The sequence below is a fragment of the Salvelinus sp. IW2-2015 genome, linkage group LG15 (assembly GCF_002910315.2).
Source record: "Salvelinus sp. IW2-2015 linkage group LG15, ASM291031v2, whole genome shotgun sequence".
NCBI classification, from domain to species: Eukaryota; Metazoa; Chordata; class Actinopteri; order Salmoniformes; family Salmonidae; genus Salvelinus; species Salvelinus sp. IW2-2015.
The window spans coordinates 48028854-48049770 of record NC_036855.1 but is presented as its reverse complement, the minus strand read 5'-3'; the positions used below and the strand labels follow the sequence as shown (position 1 = coordinate 48049770).

The 20917-nt window shown below is 43.7% G+C and overlaps 1 protein-coding gene across 1 annotated transcript in view; it reads left to right on the top strand.

Annotated features, from left to right (window-relative positions):
• LOC111974395 (SH3 and multiple ankyrin repeat domains protein 2-like) overlaps positions 1-20917 on the top strand; it is a 176940-nt gene that overhangs the window by 124240 nt on the left and 31783 nt on the right. The window contains exons 18-23 of the mRNA XM_070447184.1: positions 7479-7487; positions 8736-8756; positions 11837-11943; positions 12080-12205; positions 12516-12534; positions 17128-19693. Coding sequence (XP_070303285.1) covers positions 7479-7487; positions 8736-8756; positions 11837-11943; positions 12080-12205; positions 12516-12534; positions 17128-19693 — 2848 coding nt within the window. The remainder of the gene's footprint in view (positions 1-7478; positions 7488-8735; positions 8757-11836; positions 11944-12079; positions 12206-12515; positions 12535-17127; positions 19694-20917) is intronic.

Here is a 20917-nt window from a genome sequence, read left to right as displayed (position 1 = left end):
TTACAGTAGTGTGTATGAGGTAGTTGTGAAATTGTTGGATTACTTGTTAGATATTACTGCACTGTCGGAACTAGAAGCACAAGCATTTCGCTACACTCGCATTAACATCTGCTAACCATGTGTATGTGACCAATACAATTTGATTTGCGTAAGAAACACAGACACGGTTGTGAATGTGTGTCTGTGTGTGAGAGCGTGCATCTGCGTGTGTGATTATGCTTCTCTGTTTGTGAGTGTGTGTATGCACGTGTGAATGGGTGTATGTGTGTTGGGCCAGATCTCATTCGAGGGACCGTGTGTGGAATGGGAGCGCAGTGTGGCGGTAATGTGTTCTGACAGAGGGAACAGTCAGCGCTTCTGAGAAGGGTTGCTATAGACCACCGGTGAGAGGAGGCGGAACTGGTGGGTAGCTAGGGACGCACGCTACGCTATAGCGCCACCATTCTAACTCAGCTAGGGGAAAGAGAGATGGAGAGAGAAGAGAGATCAAATACAAGGAATAGGGAGAAAGAGAGAGAGAGGGAAAATGGCAGGGAACCAGAGAGAGAGAGAAGACTGTGAGTAGGGAGAGGAAGAGAGAGAAACAGAGAGAGGGTGAATGGGGATGAAACTTGTGGTGTTAATTTTGGCCTCTATTTTCAATGTATTTTTAGTCTTAGTCACATTTTAGTAATTTCATCCTTTGTTAGTTTTAGTTAAATTCGGGACAATCTTTTGTGTCGTTTTAGTCATAGCCATTTTAGTCACATAATAGTCAGTGCATTTCTTTTCTATTAAAGCTGCAATATGTAACTTTTTGGGTTACCTGACCAAATTCACATAGAAATGTGAGTTATAGATCGTTCATTCGCTTTGAAAGCAAGTTTAAGAAGCAGTAGATATGTTCTATGTTGGCTATTTCTATGCTTCCCGTTCTTAAGTTTAGTTTTTGCGTCTTTTACTTAAAGTGTTGTACACCAGCTTCAAACAGCTGAAAAGACAATATTTTTGGTTATGGAAAAGATATTTCACAGCGTTTTAGATGGTACAATGATTCTCTACACTATACTTGTTTTGTCACATAAACTGAAGTTTTTGTAACCAGGATATGGCATACAGTGGTTACTCCTTTAAAAGTTGCGTCATACTGCAGGAGACCTTGTGGGCTGCTGCAGCATTCTGTGGCACGTTATCTAATTGTCACCCATTGTTTCTGTTAATGCAAGTTAGTGCTAGTTTGACCACCAGAGGGCATATTTGAGAAGCATTTGATAGTCTTCCATATTGGCATTACCAGAGATTTTAAAACCTTTTTTGTAATAACATAGTATATGGGATTGATTTTAAGAAATTTGGCTTAATTCATTTTTATTAATATTATGGTGTTTCTATTCCGAGAAAAACGAAAAACGAAACCCTCTGGGTTTCCGTTAGGATGAAATGGAAATTATGGCGCTGTAAAACGTGATGGTCGGGAGTAGGCTACAGCATAACTATTCTAAATTGTTTGCCTTCATTAGACAACTTTGTTCCAATATTTCTGTAAATCAGTGATATTTATTCTCATAGTAATTCGTTACGGATTCATAACTAAATTAACATCTGCATTTTGAAAGAGTATTTTTATTATTATTTTGTTAACGAAAGCATAAAGATGCTGATGAAGAAATACAGTATTGTACAGTATATGCATTTACATTTGAATAATAAAGCATTTAATGCATTTTGAAGATATAAGCCACCTGCATTTGTTTATTAGGTTACTGTGCAGTCTGACAAGTAAACATAACCTACAATGCATACTGTAGTAAACATGGGGAAGTGCCTAATTCCTTACATAAGGGGGAGCAGGCCATGTCTGTACTACAGAATGCGGGCACGAGGGAGAGCGGGGTTCAATTCCCCAATGGAGAGGAAGGAGTAGGCTGTCCTTGTAAATAAGAATTTGTTCTTAACTGTTTCCATATATGTTATTTCATAGTTGTGATGTCTTCACTATTCTTATACAATGTAGAAAATATAAAAAAATTAAGAAATCCAGGAATGAGTAGGTGTGTCCAAACTTTTTACTGGTACTTGCTTAATTAATTTGATTAATATTATGGTGTTTCTATTCCAATAAAAACCCTCTGGGTTTCCGTTAGGATGGAACAGAAATATGGCGCTGTACAACGTGGGGGTCAGCAGTACAGTACTGGGCTATTTAGCTAAAGAATCCGTGTCATGCGGGCAGGGCACGCAGGAGACTGGGGTTCAATTCCCGGACGAGGAGGAAGGAGTAGGCTGTCCTTGTAAATAAGAATATGTTCCTAACTGTCTTGCCTAGTTAAATAAAGGTTACACTAAGAGCATAACATTTCTGCACCCTAATTTTCTATTTCTAGTCAAACCAATACCGAAACGGAGATTAAGTGAAAATAAAAATCTCATTGATTTATCAAGTCCAGTCCCAATGCTTGTCTCAGAGCAGCGCGAAACGGTGCTAAAATAGCTGTAGGCTTTTGCTTAAAATCCTATTGCTTCTAACTTCAATATGCTCTTTAAATAAATAAGACACAGCACATTACTCAACACTAGTGAGACTCATTTTGCCTATGGTAAGCCTACAGTATATCTAAATATATATTTTTCAATGACATGACTCTCCACCAATAATTACATTTAGAGGATTGGAGGATTCTACATGAATATCTAATGGGAATTTCCCGTTAGATATTCTAAGATATTCTCACAGATCCAAAGGGGAATTTATATAATTCTAAAGGAATTAATAATAATCGCTTTGTTTAAAAGGTAACAATATTTTGGAGATTTCGTTTTCATTTAACCTAGAGTGAGCGAGAAAAAGGCAATTCTTGAACACGGGGTGAGACATTCTCACAAATTTGTAAATAAAGCCAGTTTGTTATCTTGAATTATTTATTTCTGGAGAAACCTAACTTGATTATGTAGCAGACTTCACTTATATTTAGTCAACACATATCTTAAGAATATAATTTAACATTTGTTTCTCCATGCTTGTCTGAGAGCAGCGCGAAACGGTGCTGAAATAGACGTCCACAGCGGGAAGGCTATATATATATATAAACAATATTTTGGAGATTATTTTGTTTTCAAAAAAATGACAGTGAGCGATTGTAATCTGAATAAAGGCCAAAATAATATTTATAAAGGCCAAAATATAGCCCTGCTCATAGCCATAATGGCGCTGTACAACTTGACCTTGTGTTTGAAAGAGTATTTTCCAGTAAGCAACAATTTGTTTACCTTCGTTAGACAACTTTGTTCCAATATTTCTGTAATTCAGTGATATTTATTCCCATAGTAATTCGTTATGGATCCATAACTAGTATTTTTATCATTATTTTATTAACGAAAGCATAAAAATGCTGATGAAGAAATACTGTACAGTATTTGCTTTTACATTTGGATAATAAAGCATTTTGAAGACAAGCAACCTGCATTTGTTTATTAGGCTACTGTGCAGTCTGACAAGTAAACATAGCCTACCGTTTATACTGTAGTAAACATGGGAAAGTGCCTAATTCCTTACATAAGGGAGAGAAAGCTATGTCCAAACTTTCTTGGTGAACTCAAGTACTCATTAACTCTGTCTTTAATGCTTTTCCGTGTTGCATCAGTCATGGACAGAAACTTCTGAGACACAGTATTAATGATGACCAGGTTCACTGGTAAGCCACATTTGCCTCGGGATCCATCCCAGTTTGTATTCTGTACCCACACGTGGTATCTCTTCGGTTACACATCCTTTGAAAAGCAGGACAGCATACCGGTCCGGGCGGCCCTTGCTGTGCCTGGTGAGCAGTTGGTCAAGTTCTGTTGTCAGAAGAGGAATGGAAATGTCAGGGTGAACCGACGACCTGACGAACCCGCCACGTATGTTGACTATGCCTGTCGGAGGTGGAGTTCCAGAGCTCACAGGTGTGCCTGACATGGATTGTGACGCCCTCTCATTCCTCGCCCTTTTCAACACGTCATTCTCCACCTGACTCTCTGCCAATGCCGCCTGACTCTCCACAAATGAGGAGTGACTCTCTGCCAATACCGCCTGGTACCGCCTGGTACCGCCTGGCTCTGGACCAATGCATCAGCTGTCACCCGTATCTCTGCCCTCAGATAATGTTTCTCTTTCTGCTGGTCTGCCTTCAATGACTCGATCTCTGTCTTCAAAGTTTGAATCTCATCCATGAGCACCTTCATCAGATGAGCAGAATGGTACCACCCTAAAGGTTAAATAAAAATAAACAAATAAAAGACCTACAACACCTTCGGTAGGTCTACTGTATATCTTTTTTTAATGTTTTAATTCACTCTACATGTAGGTCTCCTGATTTAAACCCGATCGAACTTTCACACCAGTAGCCGGGCTATAAAAAGTATATTGTCCTGCTAATAGTAAACATTTGCATGATGGGCTACACCTGCTACAGTACAGTTGTGAAAAACAAGTGTTTGAAAACCTGTTTTCAAAATGCCTCCAGTTGTCCATCACTACTGTAAATAGAGCACATCTTGTTTACAACTTGTTTACATTCTTTATTGTAACCACAATGTCACAAATAATTTGTACAGTTGAAGTTGGAAGTTTACATACACCTTAGCCAAATACATTTAAACTCAGTTTCACAATTCCTGACATTTAATCCTAGTAAAAATTCCCTGTCTTAGGTCAGTTAGGATCACCACTTTATTTTAAGAATGAAATGACAGAATAATAGTAGAGAGAATGATTTATTTCAGCTTTTATTTCTTTCATCACATTCCCAGTGGATCTGAAGTTTACATACACTCAATTAGTATTTGGTAGCATTGCCTTTAAATTCTTTAACTTGGGTCAAAAGTTTTGGTTAGCCTTCCACAAGCTTCCCACAATAAGTTGGGTGAATTTTGGCCCATTCCTCTTGACAGAGCTGGTGTAACTGAGTCAGGTTTGTAGGCCTCCTCGCGTACACACACTTTTTCAGTTCTGCCCACAAATGTTTTATAGGATTGAGGTCAGGGCTTTGTGATGGCCACTCCAATACCTTGACTTTGTTGTCCTTAAGCCATTTGACACAACTTTGGAAGTATGCCTCGGGTCATTGTCCATTTGGAAGACCCATTTGCGACCAACCTTTAACTTCCTGACTGATGTCTTGGGATGTTGCTTCAATATATCCATATAATTTTCCTGCCTCATGTTGCCATCTATTTTGTGAATTGCACCAGTCCATCCTGCAGCAAAGCACCCCCACAACATGATGCTGCCACCCCCGTGCTTCACGGATAGGATGGTGTTCTTCGGCTTGCAAGCATCAGCCTTTTCCTCCAAACATAATGATGATCATTATGGCCAAACATTTGTATTTTTGTTTCATCGGACCAGAGGACATTTCCCTAAAAAGTACGATCTTTGTCCCCATGTGCAATTGCAAACCGTAGTCTGGCTTTTTATGCCGGTTTTGGAGCAGTGGCTTCTTCCCTGCTGAGCGGCCTTTCAGGTTATGTCGATATAAGACTTGTTTTACTGTGGATATAGATACTTTTGTACCTGTTTCCTCCAGCATCTTCACAAGGTCCTTTGCTGTTGTTCTGGGATTGATTTGCACTTTTCGCACCAAAGTACGTTAATCTCTAGGAGACAGAATGCGTCTTCTTCCTGAGCGGTATGACAGCTGCGTGGTCCCATGGTGTTTATACTTGCTATTGTTTGTACAGATAAACGTGGTACCTTCAGGCATTTGCTCCCAAGGATGAACCAAACTTGTGGAGGTCTACAAATGTTTTTCTGAGGTCTTGGCTGATTTCTTTTGATTTTCCCATGATGTCAGGCAAAAAGGCACTTTGTTTGAAGGTAGGCCTTGAAATACATCCATAGGTACATCTCCAATTGACTCAAATAATGTCAATTAGCCTATCAGAAGCTTCTAAAGCCATGACATAATTTTCTGGAATTTTCCAAGCTGTTTAAAGGCACAGTCAGCTTAGTGTATGTAAACTTCTGATCCACTGGAATTGTGATACAGTGAATTATAAGTGAAATAATCTGTCTGTAAACAATTGTTGGAAAAATGACTTGTGTCATGCACAAAGTAGATGTCCTAACCGACTTGCCAAAACTATAGTTTGTTAACAAGAAATTTGTGGAGTGGTTGAAAAAAAAAATTATGACTCCAGCCTAAGTGTATGTAAACTTCCGACTTCAACTGTACATGCAGACACAGCATCATTCAAAGAATGGAGTTTGATACACCTGGTTTTGGATATGACTGAAAAAAAACCTTGCTGAATAGCGATTTTCGTAAATTAACTTTATGACAAAAAAATATGCACAATCGTTTGTCTGTACTTCAACTAACATATTCCTCTCAATTGTACATTGTTTGCTTGACTCGTTATGACGTTATAGTTACTTACATTTGCTTCCACCATAATGTTTTGTCAGCCATCTTTTCTGAAGAAAGTCGCAAGTGACAGGTGGCTCATGTCAAATTTGTCATTGGAACCACTCGATATAATTGGTCATATTTAAACCTTGGGACCCAAATGCATAATGAGTGCTCTAACTCCCCCTTTTGGTAGTCTGGAGCAATGAAGCCGTGACGCTGGGTACCTCTAAGTCCCGCGGTGTAAGCTCGCAACTTTTAAAGGAGGAACCACTGTAGTGCATCTTTAAATAATGAATATTTAGGCTACCTCTAACTTCCATCATGTGCACATTCAGAAAGTGTTGTCCAACTAGATCTACTATCCACTTGTATACCTTAGCTGGCAACATTGATATTGTGGCAGATTGTAACCAATGCCATTCATAATTAACCATATAGACTAAAAAGCCTTCGCTAGAGGTTAAACAATTTACAGCTCTGATTTTTTTCTCCGTCATAACTGTCAAGGGGGTAAATAGAAGCAGTTTCTTTGAAAAGGGGAGAATTTGAGCTTTACAAAAATGCCAGAAGTATTACTGTTCTCCTAATATTCAACAAATAGCATTCATTTTCCCCATAGGCAAAAAGCAACCGCAACTCGAATTTGCAGACCGTGGCACAAGAGCTGCAGCACAGATGGGAAAATAGAGCTTCTGACGTGATCGAAGCAAAAATAGCCTCCATGAAAGTAAGAGAGAGTGTAAAAATTGTTTCTAGTTGAGGTTAGTTACAAGTCAAGTGTCCTGGCTTCGCATCAGTTCAAAACATTGACTAATGACTGAAGTGACCGCCTGGGAGCTGTGTGGGAGTGCCAGGCAGATCAGCTCAATCAGACCGGGCAACTGAAAGATGTTAATTCTGCCAATGAGGGGATTGCATGAAATGTTATTCATGCACGTTTAGGATTGGACAAAACAGTTAAAAACAAACTTCATGTCAAATTAAATGTCCATTAATCTCACATGGAATTCTCATCACATTTTCATCACTGAAATGAAAAGTAACTTATAGTTGTTTTCCAGGGCCTTTCATCTTATTATTGTCCTCATTTTGTCAGGAAAAAATAGGTAGTTGATAAGTGTTTTTCACCATAGTTATTGTTGACGAAATTAACACTGTGTGCAAGGTAGAAAACAGGAGAAACACTTTACACATCAATAACACTACTGAAGGAACAGTGGGAGGAAAGGAAGAGAGAGATTGAGATAAAGAGGAGGAGATCAATTAAGGGAGAGAGGAGAGGCTGGGGATAGAGATAGAGAGGAGAGGTTAAGAGAGAGAGAAAGGGAGATCTTGCTGAACTGAAAAGTGTCAGGCCAATGTCACTATTGTATGTTATGTCCCTGATCTCAGTTGACACATGCATGAATTCTACTACTCATTTTACTGTTCATTGCTATTTTAATACCGTATTTTCTTGCTGTATAGGATAGAGAATGTCATAGAGTATTATCTCTATGGCTGCTCATTACAAATTTGGTATTTTGCTTTTCATGCATATACATTTACAAAAAGTATGTGGACACCTGCTTGTCGAACATCTCATTCCAACATCATGGGCATTAATATGGAGTTGGTCCCCCCTTTGCTGCTAACACAGCCTCCACTCTTCTGGGAATGCTTTCCACTAGATGTTGGAACATTGCTGCGGGGACCTGCTTCCATTCAGCCACAAGAGCATTAGTGAGGTCAGGGACTGATGCTTGGCGATTAGGCCTGGCTCGCAGTCTGCATTCCAATTCATCCCAGAGGTGTTCAAAGAGGTTGAGGTCAGGGCTCTGTGTGGGCCGGTCAAGTTCTTTCACACCAATCTCAACAAACCATTTCTGTATGGACCTCGCTTTGTGCACGGGGCATTGTCATGCTGAAACAGGAAAGGGCCTTCCCCAAACGGTTGCCACAAAGTTGGAAGCACAGAATCGTGTAGAATGTAATTGTATGCTGTAGCGTTAAGATTTCCCTTCACTGGAACTAAGGGGCTTAACCCAACCATGAAAAACAGCACCAGACCATTATTCCTCCTCCACCAAACTTTACAGTTGGCACTATGCATTCTGGCAAGTAGCGTTCTCTTGGCATCCACCAAACCCAGATTCGTCCGTCGGACTAACAGATGGTGAAACGTGATTTATCACTCCAGAGAACGCGTTTCCACTGCTCCAGAGTCCAATGGCGGCAAACCTGTCAGCAACGGGTGTGGCTGAAATAGCCGAATCCACTAATTTGAAGGGATGTCCACATACTTTTGGCCATGTAGTGTACTTTTCATCAGACCCGGGTCAAATACACATATCAAATACAGAGCATTCTTTCTCTATCCCTCCCAAGCTACACTAAGGAAAAAGAAAGGTGGTAAGTTACGTAGGCATGTTTCACACAAAGTACAGTATGTTGTATGGATGACTTGAGGACTAACCCACAAATCACTGACTTGTGTATTGGTTTTATTGACTGTATTAACAATCTTTTAAAAATTATATTTACAAAGTGTCTTTGTATCATTTACAAAATGTGTATCCCCCTGAGAAACATACCTATTAGTATGTCATTGTCTGGTAATGTTTGCATGATAAAGTCGGTACAACAAGCAGGGTTGGGGTCAGTTCCATTCAAATTCCGGTCAATAGACCCAGTCGGTATTAGATAGAATGATCCTGCCCGCCTGTGAGGAAAACAACCTGTGGATACTTAGGTTACCCCATTGGCTCACAGCAAAAACTTCACCTTTTTCAGACGCAATATTCTTGTTGTCTGCTTGTTTTAGTCAATTACAAAACTACATTTAAGAAAAGTACATGTCTAAAGATTACTTTTCAACATTACCTGCTCTCTAGCGTTCGCACTACTAAGAAAAACTTCCCTCATGCACCTTTTCATGATGATGCTAGCAGCCACTTGAGTGAGTTAGTGCTAACTAACGTAAACTCATGTAAACTCGTACATCGCCTTGGTCCGTACAATTGACCTTATTTTAGCGCCCCAAAAACGTAATACTTCCAGATCAACTGTAATTTCAATACCATTGTAAAGCACAATTTCTTCCCTTTCCAACAGAATTCATGCCGAGACCTTCATGCTGCCCGTTTCTGCATAATTCAAGAAGGCAATGAGCTCCTTCGGGTCTTTTTTAAAAATGGCGGGTGGGGAAGCGAAACTAATGCGCTATAGTGAGAAGGACAGATGTCGTGTGGGAAAATTGATTTTTTCACTCGATCTGTTCAACTTATCACCTTATCGCCTCTAAAATGTAAATAAAACACTATAAAGAGTTTATATAATGTGTCATTACATACCTATTTGAAGGTTTGTGTCGACTTTGAATCGGGTTTTTAGGGCGGTGCTAAAGTGATCTTAGAAGTAAACAGCAGCTTTGAGAATGATGATCGCATGCAATGATGACGAAAAAAATGACTAGGTATCCCCCCCTTAGCCCCGTCACTGTCCATTTCTTGTTTTTAAAGATGAGAGAAGTGCTACACCTGGTGGAGAGAGATTGTAAGACAGAAATAGTTGCTTTACGAGTGCTGTACGTTATGACATGACACGTCAAGATGTAACGGAGGGTCAGTTTTTTCAACTTTTCTCCAATACTATAGAGCCATTACCATGTCGATCAACGCTTGAATAGAAACCTAGTTCACACCCCCAATTTAGAAGTCAACACAGTTGCTACAGTCCCATTAGTTTTCTTTGTAGCCTCGTTTGAATGTCGTGGTTACGCACATTTGTACGGAATGCGGTGAGTTTACGTTAGCTACCAACCGGAACATTAAGCTAGCCAAGACCACCAGCACAAACAAACGGACTATACAGCTACAAGTAGTGGGTGGAGTTACAAACAGACTGTACTAAACAAGTTAAATGTCTTACCTGTGATTCAATGTTTTCTGCACACATAGCTACGTGTAGCCTACTTGGACACCTCGTCTCCACATTACCCACTCTCCCACACCGAATAGCCTGGAGCCATAGGGCTCTTCTCGTAAACTCTATTTCCCTATGTGGGAGCATTGCGAACCGTAGGTGGTGATTTTTGACCTGTCTCCATGTACTTTGAACAACACAGCAGCTTTTCAGCATGTTTTATTATTTCTTGTATAACAAAAAATCTACAACGAAGTTGTCTCTTTTACAATGGGGGTCAATAGGAAAGTATATTGGTTTTCCACATTTTGTGGCCATGGTCGAGGGGAATTCCTTATTATTACGTGAATACCAACTGTGACTATTCAGAAAGTAAACAAAATTCCAAATCCGAATATTTGTTCACTTCCGGAATTGACTGGAAATTAAATGGAATTGACAGTAGTAAGTTGATTTGTCATTGAATGTAATTGTTTGCACCAATGAGAATGCATGATTTTATTCCAGTCTAATCTCTGTGCCTCCTGAATGGACATCACAGACTCAATAACGTGATAACATGGTATTATATTTCAAACATTGCTTATGTCAGACGCATAGTCACATAGGTGAACATTTTAACTTTGGTTTTTTCAGGTAACTCAAGAGCTATTAAATGGATAGTTCACCCCAAAATCAAAGTTTGTCAGAGGTTTTCACATCTCAAAACTGGTTCATGCCATCTGTTTTATTGATCCTGCTACAAGAATTAGGTGCACAATTGGCACAGTGTCGTCCAGGTTTGTAAATAAGAATTTGTTCTTAACTGACTTGACAAGTTAAATAAAGGTCAAATAAAATAATAATATAAAAAAATGAATTAGAATAAATCTTCAATTCAGTCCCATATGAATGGAAAGATTGGCAACAGATTAACAATAATGTTAAATAGCAGGATCTACACGGCATAACGGATTGTATGGAATATGGATGAATTTGGAGTGGTTTCATTTACTGAAGTGGCATCGGAAACAGAATATATACACATCATGCCTCAGAAAATGGCCAGATAGAAGAAGTCACCCATAGTGTCAGAATATGTGTGTATGTTCGTATGATTCTGTGTGTGTGTGTGTGCATTTCTTTGTGCGTATGTGTGTATTAGAGGTTGTTACTAATCGAAGTCCTGGTTAAGGCTGAATCCATTCTCTTCCCTCTGTGTGTAGATGGTCAGAAGAAGAGGATATGTTTTCAAGTCACTCTAAGTACAGTAACATCCCCAAATGCATGGAGCCTTTCCAAAAATGAATACAACTAAATATGACATAATATAAGCTATATAAGGCTTGCAATATAAGGCTTGCACGGCTTCCAAGGCTGGCCTCTTCCCAAAATTACATGTTTTTTAAAGTAATTTTATTGTGTTTCTTTTTTCTCTGTTTCAGCCTCAGTTTAGTTTGGAAACTGAGGAAGGGGTCATGAAAATGACTGGCTTGCGAACGCATTTGGCCCATGACATATTTAGGCTTAAGGAAGTCCTGCCCTATTTACCCTGTCACTCATAGGGGGTGGGGTTTGTCTTGCAGATAAAGTGGACGAGGTGTCACCTTCCCAGAATGCCGTGGACATGAAGGTGGCCACCATTAAGCCACGCCCCTCCAGCCGCTGTTTGGTCACGCCTACTGACATGAATGTGAGTTACTCCACACAGTATAGTATATGCCATTTAGCAGACGTTTCTATCTAAAGCAATGTACAGTACGGTATTGGTCAATACTCAGTGTGTTGTGAATATGTCAAACTCTAACTCTACCCAATCTGGTTTACAGTCCATGTACGACCGCCAGGGTGGAGTGGCAGTGTTACCACCCACTGTGCCAGGCAGTCCTAGAGGGGGGGCATTCCTGGGCATACTTGCCAAGGGTGGCACCATGAGGAGACAGAAGTCCATAGGTGTGTGTGTATGTGTCTAATGTCTAATGCACTTTACTATGATTACCGTTTCCAGAGAGTAACTGGCTTCATTAAGTGTGATATTGGACAAATTAGAGTGATCCACTTGCCAAATTGTGCTCTGAGGCGACAATATTATACCCTATTACCCATACACTGAAACCACAGTCTATGATTAAGCAATAGTATTTAATAGAAACAAATTATTTTAATGGTCCATGGTCCAAAGGCAGGTCTGTGTGTTATGACTGCAATAGCTACAGTAGCTAGTAACTTCAGTATATGTTTTTGTGTTCCAAGATGGCGTAGCAGTCGGACGTGTATTTGTCGTGTCCCATGTAATTAGTCTGTTTCTTCGTGGGTTTTTTGTATATATCTTAATCTCACTTTCCATCTACGAACTAATTATACTTTCCTGAAACCCGCCTCACCCAATGTGGTACGGATCTGCTATTTTTATACTTTATAACTGGAACCTCCATCAGGTGCTAGCCAACTAACTAGCTACTAGCTATTAGTCATTGTTAGCCACTGCTAGCGGTCTTCACCTTTAGCTCGGACACCAGCCAGCTTTAGCTCGGTCAATACCTTCCAGTCTACACAGCACGATATCAACCCAGAGCATATCGGACTGCTTTTCTCTACCACATCACCGTATTACTGCCGCAAGCTCTGGACCATTACACCGGATCATCACAGCTAGCTAGCTGCAACAGAGTGGCTATTGTTGGCTAACGCCCCTGTCCCGAAGCAAGCACCAGTTAGCCTTGAGCTAGCCTCGAGCTAGGCACATCTTCCGGCTAGCCGACGAAGTATACCAGCTAATTCTTGGGCTACAATACCTCTTTTTCCAATTGGCCTGGACCCTTTATTGTCGACACGGAGCCCCGCAGATCCATCACAACTGGTCTGCCGACGTAATCGTCCGATGTGGTTTCAACAGGCTTTTCCGTTACTATGACGCCAAAGACCCATCTGCTAGCTCCGGCCCGCTAGCTTTCTGAACGCCGTGTCTCACGCTCGCCTAGCATAGTAGCGACTACCAAACGGCTCCCTTACTCACCTATTGCTGCTCATTGGACCCTATGATCACTCAGCTACACAGCTGATGCCTGCTGTACTGTTCACTTACACGGTACCTCATTTTATTTATCTGTCGGCCCCAGCCTCGAACTCAGGTCCTGTGTGTACCTAACAGACCCTCTCTGCCCATTCATCGCCATTTGCTCATTGTTGTCTTAGATCTGCTGATCAACATCTGTGATTGCTTTATGCCTCTCTCTAATGTCAATATACCTTGTCTACTGCTATTTCGGTTAGTTCTTATTGTTTTATTTCACTGTAGAGCCCCAAGTCCCGCTCAACATGCCTTAGATAGCTCTTTTGTCCCACCCCCCACACATGCGGAGACCTCACCTGGCTCAACTGGTTCCTCCAAAGATGCAACCTCTCTCATCGTCACTCAATGTTTACCTCCACTGTACTCACATCCTACCATACCCATGTCTGTACATTCTGCCCTGAATCTATTCTACTATGACCAGAAATCTGCTCATTTTATTCTCTGTTCCCAATGCACTAGATGACCAGTTCTTATAGCCTTTAGCTGTACCCTTATCCTACTCCTCCTCTGTTCCTCTGGTGATGTAGAGGTTAACCCAGGCCCTGTAGCCCCCAGTACAACACCTATTCCACAGGCGCTCTCATTTGTTGACTTATGTAACCGTAAAAGCCTTGGTTTCATGCATGTTAACATCAGAAGCCTCCCCCCTAAGTTTGTTTTATTCACTGCTTTAGCACACTCCGCCAACCCTGATGTCCTAGCCATGTCTGAATCCTGGCTTAGGAAGGCCAGCAAAAATTCAGAGATTTCCATCCCCAACTACAACATTTTCCGTCAAGATAGAACTGCCAAAGGGGGCGGAGTTGCAATCTACTGCAGAGTTCTGTCATACTATCTAGGTCTGTGCCCAAACAGTTCGAGCTTCTATTTTTAAAAATCCACCTTTCCAGAAATAAGTCTCTCACTGTTGCCGCTTGTTATAGACCCCCCTCAGCCCCCAGCTGTGCCCTGGACACCATATGTGAATTGATTGCCCCCCATCTATGTTCAGAGTTCGTACTGTTAGGTGACCTAAACTGGGATATGCTTAACACCCCGGCCGTCCTACAATCTAAGCTAGATGCCCTCAATCTCACACAAATTATCAAGGAACCTACCAGGTACAACCGTAAATCCGTAAATATGGGCACCCTCATAGATATCATCCTGACCAACTTGCACTCTAAATACACCTCTGCTGTCTTCAACCAGGATCTCAGCGATCACTGCCTCATTGCCTGCGTCCGTAATGGGTCCGCGGTCAAATAACCACCCCTCATCACTGTCAAACGCTCCCTAAAACACTTCAGCGAGCAGACCTTTCTAACCGACCTGGCCCGGGTAGAGGATGCCTGCCTCATCCCGTCAGTAAAGGATGCCTGGTTGTTCTTTAAAAGTGCTTTCCTCTTAAATAAGCATGCCCCATTCCAAAAAAATTGAACTAAGAACAGATATAGCCCTAGGTTCACTCCAGCACTAATTCCAAAACAGTTTTGGGACACTGTAAAGTCCATGGAGAATAAGAGCACCTCCTCCCAGCTGCCCACTGCACTGAGGCTAGGAAACACTGTCACCACCGATAAATCTACGATAATTGATAATTTCAATAAGCATTTTTCTACGGCTGGCCATGCTTTCCACCTGGCTACCCCTACCCCGGCCAACAGCTCTGCACCCCCGCAGCAACTTGACCATGCCCCCCCCCTTGCTTCTCCTTCTCCCAAATCCAGATAGCTGATGTTCTGAAAGAGCTGCAAAATCTGGACCCCTACAAATCAGCTGGGCTAGACAATTTGGACCCTCTTTCTAAAATGAATACGCCGAAATTGTTGCAACCCATATTACTAGCTTGTTTAACCTCTCTTTCGTATCGTCTGAGATCCCTAAAGATTGGAAAGCTGCCACGGTCATCCCCCTCTTAAAAGGGGGTGCCACTCTTGACCCAAACTGTTACAGACCTATATCCATCCTGCCCTGCAAACAAACAGATCACCGACCATTTCGATTCCCACCGTACCTTCTCCACTATGCAATCTGGTTTCCGAGCTGGTCATGGGTGCACCTCAGCCACGTTCAAGGTCCTAAACGATATTATAACCGCAATCGATAAAAGGCAGTACTGTGCAGCCGTCTTCATCGACCTGGCCAAGGCTTTCAACTCTGTCAATCACCGCATTCTTATCGGCAGACTCAATAGCCTTGGTTTCTCAAACGACTGCCTCGCCTGGTCCACCAACTACTTCTCAGATAGAGTTCAGTGTGTCAAATCCGAGGGCCTGTTGTCTGGACCTCTGGCAGTGTCTATGGGGTTCAATTCTCGGCCAACTCTTTTCTCTGTATATATCAATGATGTCGCTCTTGCGGCTGGTGATTCTCTGATCCACCTCTATGCAGACGACACCATTCTGTATACTTCTGACCCTTCTTTGAACACTGTGTTAACAAACCTCCAAACGAGTTTCAATGCTATACAACACTCCTTCCGTGGCCTCCTCTTAAATGCTAGTAAAATGAAATGCATGCTCTTCAACCGATTGCTGCACGCCCGACTAGCATCACTACTCTGGACGGTTCTGACTTAGAATATGTGGACAACTACAAATACCTAGGTGTCTGGTCTGTCTCTCCTTCCAGACTCACATTAAGCATCTCTAATCCAAAATTCTATAGAGAATCGGCTTCCTATTTCGCAACAAAGCCTCCTTCACTCATGCTGCCAAACATACCCTTGTAAAACTGACCATCCTACCGATCCTTGACTTCGGCGATGTCATTTACAAAATAGCCTCCAACACTCTACTCAGCAAATTGGATGTGGTCTATCACAGTGCCATCCATTTTGTCACCAAAGCCCCATATACTACCCACCACTGCGACCTGTATGCTCTCGTTGGCTGGCCCTCGCTACATATGCGTCGCAAAAGTCTATGAGTCTTTGCTAGGTAAAGCCCCGCCTTATCTCAGCTCACTGGCCATCATAGCAACACCCACCCGTAGCACGCGGTCCAGCAGGTATATTTCACTGGTCATACCCAAAGCCAACACCTCCTTTGGCCGCCTTTCCTTCCAGTTCTCTGCTGCCAATGACTGGAACGAATTGCAAAAATCACTGAAGCTGGAGACTTATATCTCCTTCACTAAATTTAAGCATTAGCTGTTAGAGCAGCTTACCGAATACTGCACCTGTACACAGGACATCTGTAAATAGCCCACCCAACTACCTCATCCCCATATTGTTATTCATTTTTTTGCTCTTTTGCACCCCTTTATCTCTACTTACACATCATCATCTCCACATCTATCACTCCAGTGTTAATGCTAAATTGTAATTATTTCGCCACTATGGCCTATTTATTGCCTACCTCCATACTCTTCTACATTTGCACACACTGTACATAGATTTTTCTATTGTGTTATTGACTGTACGTTTGTTTATCCCATTTGTTACTCTGTGGTATTGTTTTTGTCGCACTGCTTTGCTTTATCTTGGCCAGGTCGCAGTGGTAAATGAGAACTTGTTCTCAACTGGCCTACCTGGTTAAATAAAGGTTAAATAAAATTTAATAATAATAAAATTAAATAAAATGCAGTAGCTTGAGCATACTTTTATCATATCTGGAACATAGAAGGCAATCCTCACACCTGACCCATAGACAACTTCCTAAAACTGATAACAGAATTTAAAAAGTTAAGTGAACAATGTATCTCAAAAAATAATTATCAATAAGAAAGGTGAAATGGAATAGAATCACACATGTAAAATTGACAGATATTTATATCTCTCTCTCCATCTCTCATGCTCTCTTTATTTCTGTCTCTCAGGTATAACAGAAGAGAAGACGCTCCTCACCCCTCCCCCACTCAAGTTCACCCGCAGCCTCTCCATGCCCGACACGTCCGAAGACATCCCCCCTCCCCCGGTCATCTCCCCCCCATCTCCCCCCTCCTCCTACAACTCTCCCTCTGTCTCCCCCATGCAACGGGGCTACGGCACCACCCGACCGGGCCTCACCCTCAACTCCGCTGGAAAATGTTCCAACYCCACTARCCTTGGCAACCGCACGGTAGARGTAGGGACGCTAAGGCGAGGTTATCACCGCCAGAGCTCAGWACAGTACGATAGTAGAAGCCGAGGACGGGCYCCSGTGCCCGAGAACCCGTACTCGGAGGTGGGCAACAAGGCGCTGTACYTGCCRGCCAAGCCGGCGAGGAGGAAGGGCATGCTGGTCAAGCAGCCCAATGTGGAGGACAGCCCAGAGAAGACCTGCTGCACCCCGCCCTCAGGCGCCGTTTCCATGCCGACCACACCCACTGAGAGGACCTTCTCGTCCATTCCCATCCCCACCATCATCGTCAAGGAGCCATCCACCAGTAGCAGTGGGAAGAGCAGCCAGGGCAGCAGTATGGAGATCGAGCCAACCACGCCCGAACACCCACCCTTAACGCCCAGGGCAGGGGGCAGGGGGCTAAGGTCTGAAGACCCCATTGTCAACAACCCCTTTGCTGCTGCCATCGCAGGGGCAGTGAGGGACCGGGAGAAGAGGCTGGAGGCGCGGAGGAACTCGCCTGGCTTCCTCTCCACCGATATGGGAGATGAGGACTTGGGAGACCCCACCCCGGCCCCGCGGCTACGCCAGTCCAAGTCCATCGACGAGGGGATGTTCAGCAACGACGAGCACCTGCGGAGGATAATGGCACCCCCGCCGGCCACCACCCTGCTGCGGTCCCAAGAAGGGGGTGACCATGGCGGTAACGTGACGGACTTCAACACCCCTGAGCCCACCCAGGTGGTGAGGGAGCCTCTGACCGCACGTACCGGTCAGTACCCCAACCTGGACAGCCCCGTCAGTCTCCCGGCCACTCCGCCCAAGACCTACAGCTCCAACGGAGGAAGGGACTACCTGCACCCTGTCACAGGTAAGGCCCTGGACCCTAACTCGCCCCTCGCCCTGGCGCTGGCGGCCCGGGACAGAGCCATGAAYGAGCAGACACAAACGACCATGGCAATGCAAGCCCCACCCCCTTCTCAACCTCAACCGCTCCCCAAGAGCGATGGCCCCCAGTCCCTCCCTCCCAACTCCCACAAACCTGGCCTCAATCAGCCCCTCTTCATCGATACCAAGCTCCGCTCCAACACCGAGGCAAGCTTCGCTACCTCCACGACAACCCTGGGGCGAGGCAGAGTGGTAGGCCTGAAGAGGCAGATGACGGAGCAGAAYTACGAGTCMGARYMAGCYAGGGAGGAGAGGCAGCAGGCGGKGSAGGATGGGAAGAGCATACAGATCGACGTTGTGGACACGTCACAAKCGCAGAAAGRMGCCGGMCTGCTGATGGTGCACWCCAAAAACAGCCCAGAGGYGGAAGACAGGGGGCAGGAGAACACACCAGCCCAGGACAACAGCATCCCCAGRGAACTGAGAGACCCCAACCAGCCAAACCCCCCCACCAACAGRCACAGTWCCAWGCCCCTGCCCCCRGTGCCGCYGGGGAAGASCATCACGGCTGGGGGMTCGGTGGACGAGCCAGTCAAGCTGCCCTTCCGCATGCCCCCTCCCCCYCTGGCCTCGGTGGACATRGAGGAGGTGGAYGAGTTTGTCTTCTCCGAGCCCRTGCCYCCGCCGCTGGAGTTCGCCAACAGCATCGARATCCCTGAGGACCAGGCAACGYKCATCGCTGAGTTGCTCAAGCAACGGGACCAAGAGAGACGCAACGGGATGAGAACCAGGCGGCCACATCCACCCCCCTACTACACTCACGCCCCGACCCCTGTCGGCCAGTTCAGACGAGGGAGCGGGATGTCCAATTGCATGCCCCCACCCTTCTATCCCCCTCCGCCCCCTGACGGTGGCTTTGAGCAAGGTGTCACTGACTCAYGCATCGAGGAGGTAGACAGTCGCAGCAGTGGAGACCCCCATATGGAGACTACCAGCACAATTTCCACAGTTTCCAGCATCTCTATACTGTCGTCGGAGGGCGGGTACAACAGCGCCCTAGAGAACACTTCTATGGTCTATACTGACGGCCAGACTTACCTCGACGACCGACCCCCCGTTCCCCCCAAGCCCAAAAACAAGCCCGTCATCAACAAGAACACTGCACTTTACCACGACGTCCTCATAGAGGAATCCCTGGACTCCTTCGGGGCGCCCCCTCCTGTCCCCCCTCCTCCACCCGGGTCCATGTCCCCCCCGGACCTCCCCAGGACCCCTACCTATCGGTCGTCCAAGCTGTGGGGCGAGCCCCCGGAGCTAAGGAGCCCACCCACGTCCGACCCCAAGGCCACGGTTATCAACGAGCTGAGCTCCATCTTATCACAGATGCACCGGCCCAAACCGGGGGACTCCCTGGACTCACCCACCACAGGGGCCAGGGGCGGCTTAGGAACCAGGTAACACATAAATCTACCTTCCCTTTGACCTTTACCACTTACGCCGGCACCTCTCACCTTTGACCTTTAAACAAACCCCCTACCCTCATCTCCAAAGAGCCAAGCTGCGGGCAATAAGAATGTTAGATGGTCTATATTTTCTATTTTTATATATCCATCTGCTGATAAAATATTCCCTCTAAAACTTGGTCCTGGACCCTCCACCCCGGGGAGAAAGTTTGGGTTGTTTCCCTAGCACTACTCAGCTGATTAAAATAACCAACTCATCATCAAGTTTTGAATATTTGAATCATCTGTGTAGTGCAAGGGCAAAAACCAAAACGTGCACTCAAAATGTGCCCCAGGACCAAGTTTGGAAACCCTGCTCTAGCCCATCCTCACATAAATTATTTAAATTTCTGGTATATTTCTTAAGATAGCCCTAATGATGCAGTTATTTGTCACATGCGCTGAATACAACAGGTGTAGACCTTACAGTGAAAAATGTGAAATGCTTACTTACAAGCCCATAACAAACAATGCAGTTTTAAGAAAATTTCCCCCCCCCACAATTTTTTTTATTTTTAGAAATGACAAGTAATTAAAGAGCAGCAGTAAAATAACAATAGCGAGGCTATATACACGGGGTACTGGTACAGAGTCAATGTGCGGGGGGCACCGGTTAGTCGAGGTAATTGAGGTAATATGTACAGTTATGGGACACCTCAAACACCTGCTACCTGATCATTCCACCAATAGAGTGCCTTTTGGGTAGTGTAATTTAGGAAAAAGTTTTTATAAAATTCTAATTTTAACATTCTGTCATAAGGAGTGCATGTTCAACTTCATTAAAAAATGGTTCCCATTTCAAGAAAAAAAAGAAACAAATATTACTAGAGTTAATGCCAATTAAGTGCCAATTAAAGTAACAGGGTCAACCGTAACTGGGTTAAATATTTAATCTTAAATCAGCTATAAATCCCTTTGTGACAGGAGGAAGGGAAGTGTGATGTGTGCAACAGGGAGGGGCAATTGAATGCAAGCACCACAAAAATATGAAATTGTGAACACATTTCTAGCATTCAGTTTTCTACCACAAAAAAAAATTGGGTTAAGTGGGTTAAAATCTTCATAGAAGTTGGAAAAACATGGACAATGCTGTTTTTTTTGTACTTTAGCAAGTCTTTATTCATATTACAAATCAGATTTGTCCATGTTGTTTATATTAAAGGGCACTATATATAA